This window comes from Schistosoma mansoni, assembly GCF_000237925.1.
Source record: "Schistosoma mansoni, WGS project CABG00000000 data, supercontig 0154, strain Puerto Rico, whole genome shotgun sequence".
NCBI lineage: Eukaryota > Metazoa > Platyhelminthes > Trematoda > Strigeidida > Schistosomatidae > Schistosoma > Schistosoma mansoni.
Genome location: NW_017386049.1, coordinates 131,692 through 155,231, shown reverse-complemented (window position 1 = coordinate 155,231; position 23,540 = coordinate 131,692). Strand labels below are relative to the sequence as shown.

Sequence of the window (23,540 nt, the reverse complement as noted above, 5' to 3'; positions counted from 1 at the left end):
AAGTGGGTTTCAACTTCACCCCATTGCACAAGCAAGTGGCTATCAGGACTCAGTGGCCGAGTGGATAACACGATGGCGTTTAAAGCGAAAGTTACTGGGTTTGAGTCCCGGAGTGAACATCAATTCTGAGATGCAGTCACATCCAGATGACGGGTCACAAACAGGACGAGATGCGCGTCCTGAATTACGCTGCTAGCCACTATCCATCCTTGCTTATTATGGATAGCGTTCTGAGCACACGCTCAGAAATATGTTATTCAACGACAGATAATATTTCATCTTAGCTATGACATACTCATCTTGTGTAATCATTAGGTCTAATTACTTCACATCAAATTTACAATGACTTGCCTACACACACACATGATTTCAATGGTGATGTGAATGTGTTATATCACATCGACTGTATTAGTTAGTCAAATGACTCAAACCACTCAACAACTGAAAACCCCGAGTGGATTAATTTATTCCACCACAGTGATTGATTGCGCGCTTTGTGTCCAGATTGTAATCTATTCTCGATCACATTTGTTAAATGATTTTCAGTCTTGTTCGGAAATCCTCACATTTATTGGTCTGTCAGTCGTAACTTTGTTCCAGTTTATTCATCGATTAATCATTATGTGAAGTGAAGACGAGTTTTCGGGAATTGTAACGCACATTTTAGATTTTCTCGATCATAATTTTAACACGTATAGCACGATCAAAGTTTCATAATGATTCCTTTCCTATAACATTCAATTAGTAACCGTCTGGAACGAAGTGCTGACCAAAGTAGACATAAAAAACTCGAAATTGTATTCATGAGAAACTTTTTGAGAGAATGATGTTATTATGATCGCTATCAAAGGTCGAGATCAAATGAAACTAGTTTCGTTTGATGTGAAAATCTTTGATCTCTCAACATTGATGAGAAGACTGGATCACCGAATACCTGAACTGAATATTATAAAACACTTACACCCACTACTTTCTTTTGATTATCTCTATCTAAATCTTCACATCCATCATTCTCAATTCGTTTTTCGTAATCACCTGGATAACACACCTCTGATTATGCAACGTATTCACACAACAATATTGTAATGATTACTATTAAAGTGAACAAGAACACAAGTGTGGACAATCGAACGTATTGTGAGCGCACAATTACAGAATATCTCACTCAAATCTGACAACCAAACAGGGAATAGTTAATTGATAGTCTCAGTCTCGACTGTTCCTTCTGCAAATATCAATACATCGTCTCTGATTTCATTGTTCATACATTTTCATATCGACTATGTTCCTTCCCATTCTTTTGTTATCAGTCTTCTACTAAAGTACACTCAATCCCTAACCATCGTTATATTCTACTTACATGGATATAAGTAAAGTTATTTGAACGTTGATGAACTGACCATACATATAAATAATAATTAGTAGATAGATGGATAGATAGATATGTGGATAGACTGGCAATGCCGATGAATGAAATAAGTCGTTCATTCGTCAATGAGTACTCTGTGTAAACTGTGACAAAATACACAACACTACTTGCCCATCTGATGAGTTGATAACGATATCACATCGATGACAATCTTGATCATCTATTTACTAAGACAGTTTCAACTATGCGTAAATAATGACCGTTTGAAAAATAAACATGTTCACTGACTTCCAACTCGTATTCGAGTTACACCACAAGATTCTCTCTCATTTTCCATGAATCTTTCAACATCTTGACATCTTGGAGAGATGTGATAAGATCCTGAAAATTTGATTGTGTTATTTTGAGTAATTCGTGAGATGTTATATAAACTCGTATCGTATTCAGCTTGATATGTTTGATCTTAAGTGTACAATGATAAAGGATGAAACATTAATGAGATCACATGTACAATTAAAACTATTTCGCTAATTTACACATTGTTTATGTATTTGACCGGGTACGTTTATTATGTTATCGATAATATAAGGATCGTTTTATTGTAATTTCTACTGATGACCCATACAAGCTGACTCACTGGTCTTGAAACTAGGCATTCACAAGCGAGACCGAAGTCCCTGTTTTCCACATTCGAATCCGAGTCGCGGATGCACATTGTTGAGAATTCACATATTAGAGAGAACCTGTAGTCCAGTACCACCAGTTTCTCAATGGAGGTCTAGCTAAGATCGGTTCGTCATTTAAACTGATAATCTAATATTGGTTATATAGGAAATGAGTTTACAGTTTCAAAAAATTAAACTGTATTCATATTTCAGTTAAATTTATACATCAGGTGGGATGCGACATCGAATTCACTGTTGTGAGTCTAATATGTTAGTTGTGAAAAGTCAAGATTAGTATAGATATGGCTCAAATAATAATATTCACACACCCATACTGGCAACGATCAGTCTCTGACATTCCGTATGCTTCTCCAAAGGGTGACTCAATGTAGACTGTATTCACTGGTATCGTACAAACCAGCTCCAATATATAAACTATTCATAGAGGTGAAGGTGCACGTATCTGGTTGTTTACAAACAGAGAGGAAACCATATTTTACATTGCAATGTGAGCGACTGTCTGAAATACACTGAACGCTTTGTTACTTTTGATATCACCATTTAAATTCGTTTTTCTCATGAATGTAGTATATCTCATATTATCAGTGGTGTCCCACTGATTATGGATAGCAGCTCAAATAAGTTTCTGTTTCAAATGGTATTCAGTTGATCGAAAGACAAACGTCACAAAGTGGTGATAATAACCTATTAAGGGGAGCATATTTGAGACTTCCATGTTTTACAAATGTAATGGAATACGAAAGTTATAAATGTGAAGGGAATCGCTGTAGTCACACGAATTCTCGAGTATCATACAGAATAATCGATAACGTGGATGTTCAAACAGTCCAATCGATAAAGTACTTCAAAATGGAAGCTGTCATCAAGGTGACATCATTAGCTTTTATTGTACTTCAACTTTCATGAAATAAACATGTTTTACATTCTAACTTATCTTGATTGGTTTTAAACCGAAACTCTTTCCATGATACTAACATCAACTCAAATGAAAAGAAAAGAGCTAATTCGGAATCCATGTCACTCAGTCATGTTGGAAACGTTGAGATTGAATGTTCATTGTTCACTCAGTTGATATGACAATGTCAAGCTATTAAATGTCTGAAAGAAGTAGAATCATTTATTCGTAATAATTAGTTTCTTATTATTATGGTGACTAATAGTTATAGAGATGACCGTTATACGATGACAGATTTATGAGATGACCATAAATTCGGGAGTTACTGAATTGAGTGTAGATCCATTATTAGTGTGATGAACTTCATCAAGTGTATTTATGCAGTAGGAAATTCTGAAATTCTAAAACTAACCGATTGAATGAATGCATATCCAATCATACAAAAATAGACTTTCATAAATTTTAGTATTCGGAGTAAAGATTTTAAATCACTTCTCATCAATAAACGGTATTTCCAATTTTAAATAATGATGGATAGTGGCTGACAGTAGAATAGAGGACGCGCGTGTTGTCCTATTCGGGACTCGTCAGCTGGATGTACCTGCATCTCAGAGCTGATGTTCACCGTGGGACTCGAACCCAGTACCGTCCGCTTCAAATGCCATCCCGTTATCTACTCAGCTACTGAGTCCTGATAGCCACTTACTTGTGCAGTAAGGTGAAGTTTGAATTCACTTAGTATTGTTTGTTTGAATCTTCCTATAGATTTGTTAGGGCTGTAACTGGTCAGTCTCTAATTGGCATATGTGCATACTGTGCGTATTGCCTCAATATAGCCTTAATTCACAAGCATGGTAAGCAGAGATGGATAGTGGCTAGTAGTGAAATCCAGTTTGACGTGCGTTTCGCCCTATTTGGGACTCGTCAGCTGGATGTACTTGCATCTCAGAGTTGATGTTCACTCTTTGAGACTCGAAACTGGTTGTTTTCGCTTCAAACTCTATCGCGTTATCCACTCGGCCTATGAGTCCTGATATTTTGATTAACTATTATTATTGTCACTAGTTTGTATTTTTCAGTGACTGAAAAACAAGGCAATGAGTTTATATTCGACGTTATGACAAATGAACTTCACGGGTAGAATGTATTGAACGGAAAACTTTTAAGGTCATATCATTGATCATTTGAAAGATTATAAGAGGAGATTGAAAGTATCTTACTCTCTCACTCTCACTGTCACTTTATATATATAAACAATCTACCATTAAATGTCGCATTCACTAGTTCATATCATTCTGTATCTACTGATATCATATAGCAACAATAATGAATATTTTTGAATGACCTGATCTATGGAAACGAATGTATATTACCTAAACTATCCTGACACTACTAAGATACATAGTATGTTTGTAATAGTAAATATTGATTGTTGAATGAAAATATTACAGATTGAGGTTATAGCATATTCACATTAGTCGTCAAGTCATTTCCAACTATTGAAATAACTAACATCACTCGAATCAAATTGTTGATCTTGATTATTATTATTATACAAGGTTATTAATATAGTGTAATCACCCCCCCCATAGTCATTTAGTCTATAATCACAAATGGTATGATGTGAATGTGTGTGAATTATCATATATATGGATATATATATACGTAGATATGTATTACCTGACAACAAAAATGAATTATTCAATGAGGTCCACAATCCTTTTCATATTCATCTGGTCATCAGTTTATACAGAACCTATTCCTCTTAGTAAAATTCGTCTAAATCAAGATGGAATGTTCATGGATCATCTTGGATTTATTAAACTATTTAGAGGGTTTAATAATGTTCAAAAAGATTTTCCATGGTATCAAGGAAATGCATGGAATATTACACAGATACAAATGTTTCAAAATTGGGGTTTAAATGTTATACGATTAGGTATTATGTGGAGTGGAGTAAAACCGAATATATCCATAGTGAACACAACATACTTAAATGTAATGGAAAGCCTGATTGATTTATATGCTGAACATGGAATATATGTGATCTTGGATATGCATCAAGATGGTTTATCAAGTCGATATGGTACTTATGATGGTATACCACTATGGTTAATTAATCAATTTAAAAGACCACCAACCATTATGCAAGAACCTTGGCCATATAAAAAGTTACCAAAATGGGATGGAGCATATTATTTAACTTATGAATGTACTAATGGAGCACAACAATTATATGAGAATGTATCAGGTGCTTGGAATCATTGGGGTGATTTTTGGGAAATAATAGCTAAACATTATGGAAAAAAGTCGAATGTACTTGGTTATGATTTGATTAATGAACCACCACCTGGTAATTTTTATTCTAATCCATTACGAGGGTTTCCAGGTAAAGTTGAATTTCTTAAGTTTTACCGCTACGTTGAGATTTTAAGTAAATGGATTTGTGTTTATGAGTATTTATAAACGTCATGTGTATTTAGTATTTGGAATTTAAACTTCACCCCATTGCACAAGCAAGTGCCTATGAGGACTCACTGGCCGAGTGGATAACGCGATTGCGTTTGAAGCGGAAGGTACTAGGTTCGAGTCCCAAAGAGTGAACATCAACTGTGAGATGCAGGTACATCCGGCTGACGAGACCCAAATAGGCCGAAACGCGCGTCCTGGATTCAACTGCTAGCCTTTTTCCTAACTAACTTCCTAGCTAACTCCATGAAACGCAAAGTAAAATTAAAGCTAATGATGTCACCTTGATGACAGCTTCCATTTTGAAGTACTTTATTGATTAGACTGTTTGAACATTCACGTTGTACATCATTGTATATGATACTCGAGAAGTCGTGTGACCTCAGTAACTCCGTTCACACTAATAACTTTTGTTTTCCAATACATTTGTAAAACATGGAAGTCTCAAATGTGCTCTCCTTAATAGGCTATCTTCACTACTTCGTGACATTTGTCTTTTGATCAACTGATTATCATTCGAAACAGAAACGTATTTCGGTTGCTATGGATAGTCAGTGAGAAACCACTGATATTATGAGATATAGTACATTGATGAGAGAAACGAATTTGGATTATCGATTGTGTATTATACTTTTTGATTTTTAAAAAATTCATTCTATCAAGTTCGTTGGATTTTGTGGTTTCAGGTTATGCTGGCCGATATAATCTATTACCAGTTTACGATTACCTTGTTGAGAGAATACGTCAGTATGACAAGTCATCACTAATATTCTATGAACCAGTTACATATGGTATATTTACTCCTCTAAGCACTTCAGGATGGTTAGGGACTGGATTTCGACGTGTTCCTGGAGCGAATCGTGACAAATCAGCACCGAGTAAAAGTGTTTTGTCTTACCATTATTATTGTTGGATACTACAGAATGATTATCAGAACTCCACAATGCCTTTCTGGAAGAAAGTGTTATGTGACTCGGTAAATTTCAAATTCTTCTCAACTCTTAAATTTCCTCTATTATTTGTTAAACTGTTGTTCATATATCATCGCTCAGATAACTTTAATTGATCAGAATTAATAAATATAGGCTGAATCAAATAGTAAGTAGTTACCATCTTATTCAAGATTAGCCTGATTTTGTAATCTGTTGAGACTTTAGTGACACATCGTTATACAGTCATAAAGATAAAATGTTTATTTCGGTGTGCTCTTAACTCCTCATTTCTGTATTTAGATCAATTTATAGTTCAAAACTATTTTTGTAAATCCCCTGTTGTCTCTAATAAATATACAGACAGAATTCTTTCTACAATGTGACTGAGTTAACGTATTCGCCGAATTCACTTGACATTTAGGATAGGAGTTGGTTGATGAATTTTCACTTTTATGTATGTCACACTGTTGCTTTTTCATTCAATGAACCACATACATGTTTTACTTGTTCAAGTGTTGACTACGCATTCCCAGATAGTTATAACAGTTTGACAAGAGTTCATTCATTATTGTTTGTTTGAATCTTCCCATCGATTTGTTAGGACTGCAACTGGTCAATCTCTAATTGCCATACGTGGATACTGTGTGTATTGCCTCGATATAGCCTTAATTCACAAGCATGATAAGCAGAGGTGGATAGTGGCTAGCAGTGGAATCTAGGATGCGCGTTTCGTCCACTGCTAGCCCCTATCCATCTCTAGTTTGACAAGAGATTTACTTGTGTTGGCATATATGTCACAATTTGTAGGAAAGAACTCAGGGACGTCACTTAGAAGCAGATTATGATATCAAACGTAACAAAGTGTTCACTGTATTTTAGACAGTCATTAGCATTTCAGTGTAAAATATGTAAATCAATTAGTTCCATTGATAAATTTCGATAATGTAATAAGAAGACGAAGATTATCAGAACTATGTGGTGAGATATTAGCGCAATACATTTCGAACAATTTGATCACACATATACTAGACTGGGAATGGAGGGGGGAGTAAGAGTAGACAAGCCTAATAATGTGAAAACAATTTGACACCTAATCACTCTGGTTAGTAAGCTAATATTACCAGGGTAGGTTCAAAGAGAGAACAAACTGTTTTTCAATATACAAAGGGGGTTTGAATTTTCGTATGGCTAAGGCTTCAATAAACCTCAGTAAACGCCCTTTTATACTTTTATACAACACAACAAAAGCCGAGCTAAGATCCATCTTATGACCTGTTTCAATTATATGTTTGGCAATAGAGGATGATGAATGTTTATCCTCTATTCTTATGGGGTCATTCGACTGTATTTGTTTCTGCAACCATTTTGTTACATGTTCACCCACCCTAATTTTTAGATCACGATTGCTTCTCCCTATGTATGTGTGGCCACACACACACACATTCAAATTGGTAAACGTAGTGAGATGTGACACGGTTGACATTAAAATCACGGCTCGTATTATCCCCCTACCACCCCCTGTTTTCAAAAGTAAAGGATATGAAAAAAATTTAGCAATTGGTAATTGATGAATTTGTTTTTGATAGTGTGTGCTCAGGTGAAAAATGATTAAACATTTTGTTCATAGTAGAAAGCATGAGTCAATTGAAGCTAGACCACCATGGAAAACCTGGAAACACTGGACGGCCGTTTCGTCTTATTATGGGACTCCTCAGCAGTGCGCATCCACGAACCCGCTCTCGCGAGATTCGAACCGAGGACCTATCAGTCTCGAGCTGAAGCCCTTAACCGATAGACCACTGAGCTGGCATCCAACGGTGTTAATGTCCAACTTCAACTGATCCACGAAGTGATAAATCTCATAAGAAACATTATTATTACATTTCGTATGTTCCATTATTATTGTTATTATTATCATTATTATTATTGACTTGTTAGACATGTAAATCTTCATTATATGACGTTGTTTTCTGTACGGAATCGTTTACTGAAACCTTAAATTTGAAAAACCTGAAAAGCTGTTGGCAAAGTAATAAAGTGATCGATGACCATTAATAATCTACAGCTTCATTACTATAGAATTGTGATGACCGATCAGTGTTTGTTCACTTGACCTCAGCAATAGAAATGATCTTGTTGTAATAGTGAACTAATTTTACTACATTTCTCTACTGTACCTATTAACCAAATCATATGAATGTAAAATGAATTATTAATGGTTTCATGACTCCTTCTTAAAATGGAAACAAGAAATTCAAACAAAATTTAAATCAAATTGTGGGTGGCCCTGAAAAGGGCCTTTACTCGGTCTCTTCACATGTCCTGATCAATGACTCCACTATGAGTCCGTGACAGCGCCCCACACGGGACAGTTGAACCCAGGTGATACTTCTGATAGGTCATAGGCACAGAACGAATGAAACATAGCGTTGCATGGACAAAAAATCCAAGCACTTCCATCAGTTATTTCACTGGGCGGCTGACGTAGATGGCAAATATCACACAGTCGGTCATTGTGCGCACGTTCGTCTTCCTCATTGTCTCGGTCCGTAAACTCTTCTGAGTTCATAGATATTACTTCAGTCTCGTTATCATTTAAGGTAGCATCCAAATCTACGTTCTGTTGACGGTTGGTGCCTGAGGTATTTCGGACGATGGGAATTGTGATGGTAGTAGGTAATCCATCGTAAAGCAACTGATGAGCATAGTTATGGACAGCGGTACGTTGTTCCGCGGACATACGCCGACATAAGCCGTGAATCGATGTTAGGACGTTTGTCTGCCCGACTTGTACCTGTAACTCATTATCAATCGTTACTCTGGGTACGTAGCTGTTGAAATGTAGCCATCTGTCACCAATGCATTCTCTGTGAACTTCGACGTCAGCGTGCGAACAGTATGCCAAGATGTGACGACATACGACTCTGTGTTCTACATAAAAGATACAGGAGCAAGTAATAGGATTTCTGGAGACTGTGTAAGTTCCTGTAGTATCAACGGCCGTGAAGAACTCCCCCGACAATACAGTAATAGGAACACGCAAGTGCCGCTTCAGCAGTTGACATGCAGCAGGTGTAAGTTTTTCCTGAAGACGACGTAGTTGAGGCTCGCGACCCAGCACAGATCTGCTACGGCATTCAGTGGAGTACTTTTGAACTCTAGCTTCTATCCAATATCCAGTGCGAAGCAGAACACTGAACATCGATCTGAACACGGGTGTTTTTCTGTTCAGCTTATGCAACTTTAAAATTCGATGGGTCGTCTCAACGAAATTTGTATTTCTTTGATCTAGAAGCATCGCAGATGGTCTAAAAGCGTTCGACCACTTGTGCTTTTTGGACAATAACTGATCTCTCAAATATTGATAGAAATTTCCGTCTTCTGCTTCGATAAATGAAAGATACCTTTGGAAGCAACAAAACATTGTAAAGCATATTTTGATTTACCTTTCCACATTTCTTGTTAGCATAAGACGGTAGAATATTTGAAGAAGATCAGATCGTAGCCTCTACGAATACGATGAATGGGTTAATTCTAAAGAAAGGAAAGCTTACCCTCTTGATGACATTTCGAAGCAGGTGCACGCGGCACAAAAGGTGGTGTGAATTGGGATACACCTGCGTTATGGCAGCAGCTATGGCAGGTGAATCATCGGTAACAATACCGATAACCTCTCTATTGTTACTCATTTGGCGGAAGAACGAGAGGAAACTGGACAGCAAAGTCGATGTTTCGTGACTTATAAATGCAATACAAACAGGTATTGCCATGAAATTCATGTCCAAAGCCACCACGTGATAAAGAAACATGTTTTCATTATTGGTTTTGTATGTCCCATCAAAACCAACAACATCTAAAAACCTGTTACACAGAATAATCTGGTCTGCTGTAGCGAAGAAGAAGTACAACAGACTATGATCTGCATCCAATTGATAATCACAACGGCCACCAAGTGACGTTATGTGATTTTTCAATTTGTCGTAATCACCTACAGTGAATAGTATAAATATTCACATTGCTTACCAGGAAGGTTGGCCTGTGAGAACACTTTGTGACACATATTGAAAACATCTTGAGCAGTAAGACGTTTCCCATAGGACTGGTATGCGTAGTGTATAACATTGAATGCTGATGTTCCAGATACCAACAGTGGCTTCACTGTTTCCAATTCCGCCGCCGTTAATCGGCGCATCCATGTATTACAGTCGTACCTCAGGGAATTGCACTCGTGATTGTGATGCACATTCCCACGAACAACAGTCCAATAACCCTCAAGAAACTTACAAAAGATGAAGGCCGGACATTATGTGTCCATTGAAGTCCTCAATGAACAATATAATAACACTAATCAAATTATCTCTTTCGTCTAATCGGCTGCGAAGAACCGCTAGGTGTTTTATAGCCCTTTCTCCAACATACAAATTTAATATACGGCTTCCGATCTCCATGGAAGTGAGAATCTGTCACCGCATAATGGCAGTACGTTGCTATTTCATAAGATCTAATGGCGCTCTTTAACGCTTCCAGTGATGGAAACGCCACCAGATACAATGTTTTTAAAAATACATTTTCCGTTTCTGTGACTACGTGAGGAACAACAGAGCCTCTAATTTGCGCGTTACTGACGTCCATATTGTGAAGAAAATTATCTATATCGATAAGTACAGAGCTTATATACGAATTTCAAGAATTACATAACCAATTATAACGCATTTACAACTAGGAATTTCATTGGACGAAAAGGATTGACAAAAATTGGAAAATTGGATGAGAATTTTTTGATTAAGGGGGACAAAAAAAATTTATTAAAAAAAAATCGACGTGACCTTAATGTTATTCCTAGTTGACCTTTTATTTTTATATACATAAATGTTCTTAACAAGTATATTATATGTGGGATCAGATTGCTCGAAATGTATTGCGCTAATATCTCATCAAATAGTTCTGATAATCTTCATCTTCTCATTACATTATCGTTATATAAAATATACTTTCCTCTCTGTTTGGAAATAACTAGATACCTACACCTTCACCTTTACGAATAAAGTAGATATTTTAGATTGTTTGCACGATACCAATTAATCCAGTCTACACTGAGTCACCCTTTGGAGAAGCACACGTGATGGGTGTTTTTCAGGTATTTTAAGTATAACTGTCAACACTATAATTCGAACGCGCCTGGTCGAGCATATAGAACCGAAGCCACGAAATAGTCATTTCACCATTGTCGTAAATAACAAATTGGTCACGAATACCATCGTCGAGAAAATACCGACTGTTACAATGAAACTATCAATATCAACGTGTGGGTTTGAATTGCGAAGCGAACATTTGCTCACGAATATCGGTCTCTTGGAAAACAGAAATTCATGTCCACCATTAGTCAAGGAAACATTCGATGTCAGAATCCAATAGGAGACGCCTCTCACCCTTTCGTGATTGTGTGAAATACCATTTGCATTTTAGATGTAGTTAATTTTTCGTCGTTACCGATATTTTCTCACTTTGGCTCATTCATCCAAGTGAAACAGCATCTTATTCACTGATCCTATACTATTAATAAACAATCATGCAATGCTATTTACCTTTCAAATTTCATTTAGTTCCTCTTACCGACTGTGATTTCCAATGTAATTAAAGCAACAAAACAACTGGAGGTGGTAGATTTTTAACTGAATTCGGTTTATGTGGAGACGATGGAAATCCATCTAGTGTCAACACGCTAGAATGTAATGCGGTATTGGATGAAGCTGATAAACATTTTGAATCATGGACATTTTGGGATGGATACTTTATAGATAATGCAGGAAATCCTATTCAAAGTCAGGTAATGAAATTTTGAACTTACATTTTCAACAATAATCTGTTACATCAGTAGGGATTTTTGTGGACATTTCAATATGTTCATAGTTGAAATCATGAGTCGATTGACGCTAGACCACCATCGAAAACCTGGAAGTACCGGACGGCCGTTTCATCCTATTGTGGGACTCGTCAGCAGTGCGCATCCACGATTCCGCACCCGCGAGATTCGAACCCAGGACCTACCAGCTTCGCGCCGGAACAGTTGTTGTGAGATATCAACTCACTGAAGACAATTGGTGATCGCTCGCTCAACCTCGTAAATTAGTTGAAGTTAGATAATAACACCGTTGGATGTCGGCTTATTGGTCTATCGGTTAAGTGCTCCGGAGCGAAGCTGGTAGGTCCTGGGTTTGAATCTCGTGTGTGCAGGATCATCGATGTGCATTGCTGAGGAGTCCCGTAATAGGACGAAACGGCCGTCTAGTGCTTCCAGGTTTTCCATGGTGGTCTAGCTTGAATTGACTTATGATTTCAACTATGAAAATAATATTTTACTTCGAAATTCAGGTTTGTAGCGAATTTGTTGAATATAACTGACGAAACGAGAAGTTTACAGCTCGAATAAAGTCAAACGTTTATCTAGAATGATAGCAAATCTTTGAGAACTGAAATGTCAACGTTATATGTCTTGTGCTATATTAGCTCAACCGAATCGTTCAGAAGGTGTCACTCAGTTGTTTATTGTAGACTAAGACATTTGGTATGCGCCAAAACAATCATTTCGATATGATTTACAGTTTTGACAGTTCGATAATTACTGTATTAGCCAACGAGACTATATTACTTGTTTGAAACTGAGTGAACGTGATGACCGATTCTCAGATACACGAATAGTTCGAATGGCTCGTAATCAGTATGATCCAGTAAACTATTTCGGGATCGTAGATGCACACTGCTGAGGAGTGCCATAATAGGATGAAAACAGCCGTTCAGTGCTTCCAGGTTTTCTAGCTTCAATTGACTCATGGTTTCAACTATGAAAATTCTGAAATATCTACAAAAAGCCCCTTCTGATCTCTTTCTTACTGTTCATCATTCTCCCCTTCTCTCTCATACCCACAGGTGCAGTCTTTCATTCGTCCCTATCCTCAGTCAACAAATGGGAGATTTGTCAAGCAACATTTCAATCATAAAACTGGAGAATATAGTTTCTCCTTCATTACAAACCAGACGAGAAATCAGTACAGTGAGAAACAGAATTTAATTACAGAAATTTACATACCGTTATCTGTACATTATCCAAATGGATATTCAATCAATCTGAATCCAAACAATTTAACTACTGAAATGAAGGGAAATACATTGTCTATATACTTGCCAACTGATCTAAGGAATGAACATGTGCTTGTTGAAATGGAACTTGTTAGAAAATAACTCAACTTGAATGTGACTGGATAAACTATCATTGTCATTATTCAAACGATTACTTGTCAATAACATTTAAATAAACAGATTAAATATAATTTTATACCAATAATAACATTGTTGAAAGCGTGAGTCTATCGGTTAAGGGCTGTGGTTCGAGACTGGTAGGTCTTGGGTTCGAATCTCGCGAGCACGGGATCGTGGATGCGCACTGCTACGGAGTCCCATAAAAAGACAAAACGGCCGTCCAGTGTTTCCAGGTTTTCGATGGTGGTGTAGCTTCAATTGACTCACACTTTCAACTATGAAATAATAAATTTCCACAAAACCACTTCTGATAATAAATATCATTGTTGTTAGGTGATGATATTTGCGATAGCGTAATCGGAATCAACGATTCTCCTGATGATCCCCATGCTTACCTTACTTTCTAGTCTGTCACTCGTTAGGATAGATTCGGCAGAAACAATGAAATCTTTTCTACATCGTCGAAACTCCTTATTGAATAGTAATAAATACTGTTACTCTCATCACTCGCTCTCACAGCCATCACTGATTTGTGTATGTGATCAATTAAGATGAGCAATGAACCTGAACTCTTTCAGATAAAATGCTAATTGAACTACTTATGTATCAGGCTCCATATGAGGAGTTGAATTTATAAATATCTATGCAAATGGTAAGATGTGAGTGATATTTCTTTAGATTGTTGACTAATATGAGTCAACTGGAGGACAGCGACAATTTTAGTTCAATGAATAGCTTGTAAATTACAAAATATGCATACATGTGCAGCTGAATAGTAGAGTGAGCATTGGATAGGTAGCTGATTGTTTTTGAATATTGATCTTTCTGTTGTTGTCAACAAATCTCACTGAATATGTATGTTCAATAAGAGCTATTTTCTAAACAATTTATTCTCCGTTTATGAAATTAAGACTGAGGATTCGCTGAACTGATGTTACGAGAAGTGTAATTAGGTTTGTACTTTTGCTAGTGGAGGACTAGCTGTAGAAGTTTGCAGTGTGGTCACTTCATCAAAGCTTTCTGTAAACAAATCCTCTCACAGTTCCATGAAGTTTATTTACCACTTACTGATTAAGAAATCGTGATTTGGCTTTGCACTTCAAGTTTGAACTATAACGCTGTTTGTCAGTTGTGGAAAGTCTTTAGAATATTATTTGAGCCATATCTATACTAACCTTTACTTTTCACAACTATCATATTAGACTTATGGCAGCGAATTCGATGTCGCATCCCACCTGATGTATAAATTTAACTGAAATATGAATACAGTTTAATTTTTTGAAACTGTAAACTCACTTCCTATATAACCAATATTAGATTATCAGTTTAAATGACGAACCGATCTTAGCTAGACCTCCATTGAGAAACTGGTGGTACTGGACTACAGGTTCTCTCTAATATGTGAATTCTCAACAATGTGCATCCACGACTCGGATTCGAATGTGGAAAACAGGGACTTCGGTCTCGCTTGTGAATGCCTAGTTTCAAGACCAGTGAGTCAGCTTGTATGGGTCATCAGTAGAAATTACAATAAAACGATCCTTATATTATCGAGAACATAATAAACGTACCCGGTCAAATACATAAACAATGTGTAAATTAGCGAAATAGTTTTAATTGTACATGTGATCTCATTAATGTTTCATCCTTTATCATTGTACACTTAAGATCAAACATATCAAGCTGAATACGATACGAGTTTATATAACATCTCACGAATTACTCAAAATAACACAATCAAATTTTCAGGATCTTATCACATCTCTCCAAGATGTCAAGATGTTGAAAGATTCATGGAAAATGAGAGAGAATCTTGTGGTGTAACTCGAATACGAGTTGGAAGTCAGTGAACATGTTTATTTTTCAAACGGTCATTATTTACGCATAGTTGAAACTGTCTTAGTAAATAGATGATCAAGATTGTCATCGATGTGATATCGTTATCAACTCATCAGATGGGCAAGTAGTGTTGTGTATTTTGTCACAGTTTACACAGAGTACTCATTGACGAATGAACGACTCATTTCATTCATCGGCATTGCCAGTCTATCCACATATCTATCTATCCATCTATCTACTAATTATTATTTATATGTATGGTCAGTTCATCAACGTTCAAATAACTTTACTTATATCCATGTAAGTAGAATATAACGATGGTTAGGGATTGAGTGTACTTTAGTAGAAGACTGATAACAAAAGAATGGGAAGGAACATAGTCGATATGAAAATGTATGAACAATGAAATCAGAGACGATGTATTGATATTTGCAGAAGGAACAGTCGAGACTGAGACTATCAATTAACTATTCCCTGTTTGGTTGTCAGATTTGAGTGAGATATTCTGTAATTGTGCGCTCACAATACGTTCGATTGTCCACACTTGTGTTCTTGTTCACTTTAATAGTAATCATTACAATATTGTTGTGTGAATACGTTGCATAATCAGAGGTGTGTTATCCAGGTGATTACGAAAAACGAATTGAGAATGATGGATGTGAAGATTTAGATAGAGATAATCAAAAGAAAGTAGTGGGTGTAAGTGTTTTATAATATTCAGTTCAGGTATTCGGTGATCCAGTCTTCTCATCAATGTTGAGAGATCAAAGATTTTCATATCAAACAAAACTAGTTTCCATTGATTTCGACCTTTGATAGCGATCATAATAACATCATTCTCTCAAAAAGTTTCTCATGAATACAATTTCGAGTTTTTTATGTCTACTTTGGTCAGCACTTCGTTCCAGACGGTTACTAATTGAATGTTATAGGAAAGGAATCATTATGAAACTTTGATCGTGTTATACGTGTTAAAATTATGATCGAGAAAGTCTAAAATATGCATTACAATTCCCGAAAACTAGTCTTCACTTCAGGTATTGATTAATCAATGAATAAATGGGAACAAAGTTACGACTGACAGACCAATACATTTGATGATTTCCGAAAAAGACTGGAAATCAGTTAACAAGTGACACCGAGAAATTATAAGAATCTGGTCAAAAAGCGTGCAATCGATCATTGTGGTGGAATAAATTCGTCCGCTTGAGGTTTTCAGTTGTTGAGTGGTTTTATTCCTTTGACTAACTAATACAGTCGATGTGATATAACACATTCATATCATGTGTGTGTGTAGACAAGTCATTGTAAATTTGATGTGAAGTAATTAGACCTAATGATTACACAAGATGAGTATGTCATAGCTAAGATGAAAGATAATCTGTGGATGAATAACATATGTCTTAGCGTGTGCTCAAAACAGTATCCATAATGTTATGAAATGTCTTCCACATTTATTTCACGGTATTCACTTCAATGGTTCTTCAATAATAAATCGGTCCCATGGATTACAAGTAACTTCAACTACAGGTCAATGTGACTAACTTACAACAATCCTATTAATGAAACCCAATACCCTGCACCATAGGACGTCATCCACTATAGGAATTGTACTCTCGAAATATTTTGATCTTCATCAATCATCATTATGCCTTCTGATCAAACTATTTTCAGTGTGAAAGGAACTATTCGTTTACATTTGAACGAAAGTCCTTACGCATGGCTTCCTATTTTGTAGTTGAACATGAAAGCAAAACATATGGATCCCAACACTTCCCTGTGAAACATTCCAACTACTATGTCTAAGAATTCAGAATAGTATCGTGACCGGTTGATGACAAATACAGTGGTAATCATGTTGATCAGTGTGATAAGCTGATTTGTTTTCTCTCATAGTAGTTTGTTGCTGATGGTATCCGGCCAATGTATATTGACCATCTTACACAGATAAGTGTTTGTAGATACTTGTACACTTCTGATGACGGTTGTGACAGTTCCTCAAGTTTCAGCTCCGTGCAGTAGAACTCTCTTGAATCCTCATTGAAGATTGTGACTTTGATATTGGTTAACGGTCTTTTTTAGTTTCATATGCTCCTCAACTGTAGGAATGCCGTCCTTGCTTTGCCAATCCTCGCATTTACGTTTTCATTGTCTGATGATCACCCTGATTTCTTTGATTGTTGGCGTAAAGAAATCCATAGGAAGGTTCGTTTGTGCTGTTTAAATGCCCGGTGTGTTCAGTATTGCGTGCTTCTTCGAGAGATCTTCAAAGTGTTCTACCAACCTGACCAGCTGTTCCTCACTTTCGGCGATTGACTTACCTTTCTTGTCCTTGACTGGTCCATCTGGTTCCTGATATTTCCCTACAAGTTATTTCATTGCGCATATAGTTGCCTCATATTTCCTTCTCTTGCAGCTTTTTTTCTGTTGTTGCTAGGTCTTCTCGTCGGCTCTAATGCTTTACTTCACTTGGTTGTTTTTCTCTGTGAATTCTGTCTGTGCCTTGACTTGCCATGCTCTTGTTCAACTGTTGTTAATTACTATCTTCTAATACTTCCTTTCTCGAATTCTTTCCAGAGTTTTGATAAAGATCCGTTCTTTTTTATAATGCTCCCTGAGGCACAGCACTTTCTATCACGCTGAATTTGGTGCTTCTTTAATTTACTTCCAGTTATCCGTCACAGTGTTACATCCGAAAAAAGAACAAATGGAAGATAACTGCGAAGAACTGTTTATGGAATAGTAATACATATATTACCATTGGAATATTCTTAAGTAACTGTATTATATCTACATTCATATTCCTTTCATCATAAGCTTTCAGTTGACCTAATGCTACTTTTATACGATTTATTATTTACCAGTTATTCCTAATGTGATAATTACAATCTCTCACACTCACAGCCACTTTTGCCTAGTTTATGTTTAATTATTATCTTTTATTTTACGGCGTGATGCGGTTCCGTTTGCTTGTATATAATCTACGTGTATCTGAAACATACAATTTATACAATGGAAGCTGAGATTTTGTTCTGGACAAGGCGAAAAGAGACAAGAGAAAATCAGAGTTAATTCTAAGCTGCTGGTATTGGTTAACGTGTCATTGATTTGAAATGGTACCAGGGTCATATACGTCGGTGTTCTAAGTGATGATTTAGTCATGTGGTAATTGAAAAGGCATAAGGACATTTCACACATTAATTTCTTCTCTCTTGAGTAGATCTCGTAGGTCTTGGAACTTACTGTTGAGAGATATCCTGAATTCGTTGTTTTATTTATTTAAACACATAAATATTGGTACAAGGAAGCACCAGATAAATATGCGCCGCACAAATCTTGTATGATTTGTGTGAGGGCTGTGATACTGCCCAGCTGCCCAAACCGAAGCAGGTGGTTTTCTTAGGGGGCCACACCACCAGCCTTTGACCTTACGGTCTGATCCAAAAGGCAGTGAGCATCGTGGGAGATGCAGTCCCATGGTAGCCGGTGACCAACGGTTGATTCCCTCAGGATACTGGGTCCAGCCCATGTGCACCAATGGTTTGGAATCAGGGTTTTCCAACACCCCTAAGTGAACTTTCTCTGTCCACCAACCCGGTTAAAGCTCCGGGCATTCGTTTTTTGTCCTCTCAATTTCGTAAACAACGCCGGTGACACGAGAAGCAGTGAGTAGTACTTGCCTGGCAGAGTCTATATACGCGTGGCCATGTGAGAGCATTTCGAGAGGGAGAGAGCAGTCTTCCCACTCTCGGTCGTACCAGGGCATTTGGGGGTCAGTATCTAGAATAAATGTTGTATTGAACCTTTGTTATGTTATGTCTCCGTTTGTTTGTTCCTTCGTCAGCCTCCTGTCAACCACTAGGTGACGAGCTAAAATTATGTCAGCTCCTCTCCTGGTTCTCACGTCTCCCACCATCCTTCCGATTTTTTTTACTGATACAAATATGATCGATCTGGTTCTGTGTACTGTGATCCGATGAGACCCATGTAGCTCTGTGAATGCGTTTGTGTGAGAATATACTACCACCTATAATTATTTTATTCAATGCACATAAACTTTCAGATCTTTCATCATTCTCATTCCTTTCTCCCAGTTCATGTCCTCACATGATATCTTGATAACCTTTGTTGTCCATTCTGAGTTTGGCATTTAGATCATCCGTCAGTATGGTCATGTCCGTTTCTTAAGAGTTCTCTGTGATCTGTTTAAGCGTCTCCTAGGATTTAACTTCATCGTGAAATACTTTGACCTATTGTTTGCACCAACTGAAGTAATATTATGCACAACAGTAATTCGTTTATAATCCACAAGTCTCGCGCTTATTGTCTTAGCAGCTCACATACAATTGAGTTTGTTTACATCTAATTTGGCTAAGCCCTTTTGTTAACTTATTTAACGGACAGTCATTCGTACAACAACAACAACAACAACCTATCTATACTATTGTACCTTTATTATGTACGCCTGTTTAATGCACTGTACTGTACTCACTTACTCGCTTACTCGATCAATTGATCTCTCTTTCACTCGCCTGCTTTACGGCACTACTCTTTCATGCTTGCCTAACATGCCTGTAAATTTGGATATCTGTCTGTGGTCCAATAATAAACGCAATTAACCCTTCGTATTCACCTTCTGATTTACACATCGTTAGGACGTTATCGAGTAACGGTTATCACAACGAACAATACACGAAGTTAAGGGATAATATCGAATATCGACCACCGCATAGTTTCTTTCTTGCTTACAGCGATCAGAGCTTACTACAGTTTACTCAGAGGGTTTATTCAATAGTAGATTATGTATGACAGAATGAAAACCATAATCAACATACAAAGATATATCTCAAACGAGAAGTGTCAAACACATACGTTTTACAAACAAACTAGTTTTGTTAGCTGTTATATCATGCATCATCCATGTGTCTGGTTCATCATTTGTTCTATCCAAACAGCTACTTTGACGACTAATAAACAACAGTTGTTTCTTCTGACTTCAAAAGATTTGTCAATGCATTATCTTGTTTACCGAAGTACTTCTGTTTGACATCATCTGACAAATATGTTCCATACAATGCTTCATATATATCACATACTAATTGTAAATCAACCTGAAATGTAATTAACAAAGTTAGAGAACCGTTTTAGACTTTTGTTCAAATGAATAGTGAGGAGCAAATGTACACCATGTCGATTCATATTCGAATAAAAAAACGAAGGGCGGTTGATGTGAACCTCAATAGAAATCATGAATTGCATTGCAGAGCTTTCATTCATTTAAATACATGATTACTTGAATTTTGAATCCTTTCTTGTTCAATAATTCCATCTTGATAAGGATTTGTGACAATCATAGAATCGCCATAGTTTCTAAATCACAAACGTTTGAAACCTGGAGGTATTTCAAGGCTGTTTTTCATCTGAGTATAGAACTCTTTAGCATTGTGCAGTCACAAGCTCATCAAAAGAAATAGAATTCAGCACCCCTGTCTGGTTTCATATGCAAACCTTTAATCCATATAGATCGCTAAGCTAGAAATCAGCGGTTTTAATATTTAACTTCAATCACTTCACTGAATTGCGCTTCTATCTCTCATTGCATGAGATGGATAACTATCTCACACCTGACGTAGTTGAATTCGATTATTCATGGACCCTACCTAGAACTGCTGTGTTGACAGATTATAATAATTCTTTAACTCAAATCTATTGGTGAGCTTTACCCAACCTTTTCCTAGTTGTCACTATTGCTTGTTCGTCACCTTACTACTTATTTCTAACACCTTTGCTGTTTTATTATTGTCTATGTTATATAATTTTCTGGTAAGCTTTTTTTCGTGAGTTGGTTTTCTGCGAGACAGCGTCGCTAACCCCATGCTCAACCCTCCTCCTTTACCCGGTCATGGTATCGTCAGTAGTCTCCGGAGGAGATACAGGCGGAGTTGTTGTATAATTTTCATCCATATATAATTTTCTTACATACTCGGAAACTCATGCTGATGTGTACTGATAATAAATGTGTCCAGAAAGATTGATTTCTTTGGGTGTTCTGGTAACCTATTTCCTCTATCAACGTACGACCGCATAAGTGCTACATACTAATACATTAACGTTACAGTCGAAGAGATGAAGGATTTATCACTGAAGAATACAGATTGTTGCCTAGCTCTTTATCGATAAATCATTGTAAATCTTTTGAAAAGTTTCCAAAGATCCTGTTACAATATAAAAGAGCAGTGCAAGCATTGCACATTACCATTTAGAATGATTCAACTTAATGTGAACACAATCATCACATATCTAAAGCCCATAATGCATCTGACATACAGTCGTTTCGTATTCTAGAGTATTGGTTTGTAACTAAGCATAATCCGAGAAAAAAATAACACTTCAGATAACTTCCCTATTTTGATTCAAATTAACCTCGTTAGAAATAAATTAACTCAATACATAACTAGAGTTTGTTAAGTTTACACATTCGAAAAAGGATTAGATGAACTGAAAGATATTAATTAGTCCTTCAACCCAAAGGTTGTGCTGATGATGTCATTCAGAAGGACGATGAAAGCTCCACGACCAAATCATCCAGCTCAGAGAACAAACCTACATCAAAATAGTCTTATAACAAATTTAAACTGAAAATGGATTAAGTATAACCAGAAAAGATTCATCCATATAAACTTACTTCTGAACGGAAAATAAGTAAACGTTGGGCAGTTAACACACTGATGAGTTCTTTATGAAGTACATCATGGAATAATGTAGCGAAATACATTGGTTTGTTTACAGAATAAGTATCTGAAATAATTTAGGTGAAAATTCATTTTAATTATTATTGTCATAGTTGAAATCATGAATCATTTGAAGCTAAACCACCATTGAAAACATGGAAGCACAGGACGGCCGTTTCGTCCTATTATGCGACTCCGCAGCAGTGCGCGTCCACGATCCTGCACTCGGTTGCTCAACGGTTGCTTGAAATCGTGGATTGGTTGAAGTTAGACATTAACACCGTTGGTTGCCGTCCAGCTCAGTGGTCTATCGGTTGAGTGCTCTGGTGCGAGACTGGTAGTTTTTGGGTTCAAATCTCGTAAGTGCGGGATCGTGGATGCGCACTGCTGAGGAGTCCCATAATAGAACAAAACGGCCGTCCAGTGGTTCCAGGTTTTCCTTGGTAGTCTAGCTTCAATTGACTCATGATTTCAACTATGAAAATACAAAAATCTCCACAAAACTCCTTCTGATCTATTACTATTGAGCAATTTTTAATAGAAATGAAATGATCCGATCAACTCCATCTTTTCATTGCTCTATCGAAATTAACATAGAACTAAGTTTAACAATTCATTTGTAATTGTTGTCTGAATTTTCATATTGATTTCGAGCACTAGAATTGATCAGTCCCGTATTGGTTATGAGGATCCTGTTAGGATTGCCCGTGAATTCAGTACCGCTTGAGTCAAACATAAAAACGTTATACACTTGGTTACTGAATCCAGATGGTCATCAGGTTATGCGTTGGGGTGAAGAACAATATTCATCAAACTGTGGAAAGTAAAACTATTCAGTGCTTTTGAACTTTACAGTTAATATCAATCATGAAAATAGTTGAAATTAAACTCATAACTATAGTACAATGTGAGGAATTTGAGAAAGCAAACTGTGTTGATTCTAGTTTCCTATACGTTTTTGAGGTCTCAAACGACTATAAAACGTGAATATCAATTAGCAGTAACATAGTAGAAAGTTTACTTTCAAGAGAACGTAGTTACAGGAGTTATTTGTTATTTATTTAAACACATAAATTATGGTACAAAGCGGCACCAGATACACATGCGCAACACAAAAATTATTTGATTTGTGTATGGGCTGTGGTACTGCCCGGGTGCCGAAACCGAAGCAGGTGGTTTTCTTAGGAGGCCACAACCGGAGCCTTCGACCTAAAGGTCTGATCCACAAGACAGTGGAGAATCGTGAGGGGATGCAGTCCCATGGTAGCCAGTGACCAACGATTAGTTCATACGTCATTTGTTCTCTCTGGATACTGAAGCCCATGTGCACGATTGGTTTTGAATCAGGGTTTTCCAACTCCC

The 23,540-nt window shown here is 36.8% G+C and overlaps 2 protein-coding genes across 2 annotated transcripts in view; one reads left to right on the top strand and one right to left on the bottom strand.

The window, feature by feature from the left end:
* Window positions 1-4,654: 4,654 nt before the first annotated feature.
* Smp_155570 (hypothetical protein) lies at window positions 4,655-13,420 on the top strand (the record flags this gene model as incomplete). The annotated part of the gene is made up of 4 exons (XM_018798276.1): window positions 4,655-5,339; window positions 6,106-6,395; window positions 12,017-12,178; window positions 13,280-13,420. The coding sequence occupies 4 exons, from the start codon at window positions 4,655-4,657 to the stop codon at window positions 13,418-13,420; spliced, it is 1,278 nt and encodes a 425-aa protein (XP_018646697.1).
* A 6,994-nt stretch (window positions 13,421-20,414) lies between these two features.
* Window positions 20,415-23,540, bottom strand: part of Smp_155580 (annexin, putative) — a gene marked incomplete at both ends in the record, with an annotated part of 19,085 nt that continues 15,959 nt past the window's right edge. Inside the window, 2 exons of the mRNA XM_018798265.1 lie at window positions 20,415-20,558; window positions 22,133-22,245. Of these exons, the coding sequence (XP_018646696.1) occupies window positions 20,415-20,558; window positions 22,133-22,245 (257 nt within the window). The remainder of the gene's footprint in view (window positions 20,559-22,132; window positions 22,246-23,540) is intronic.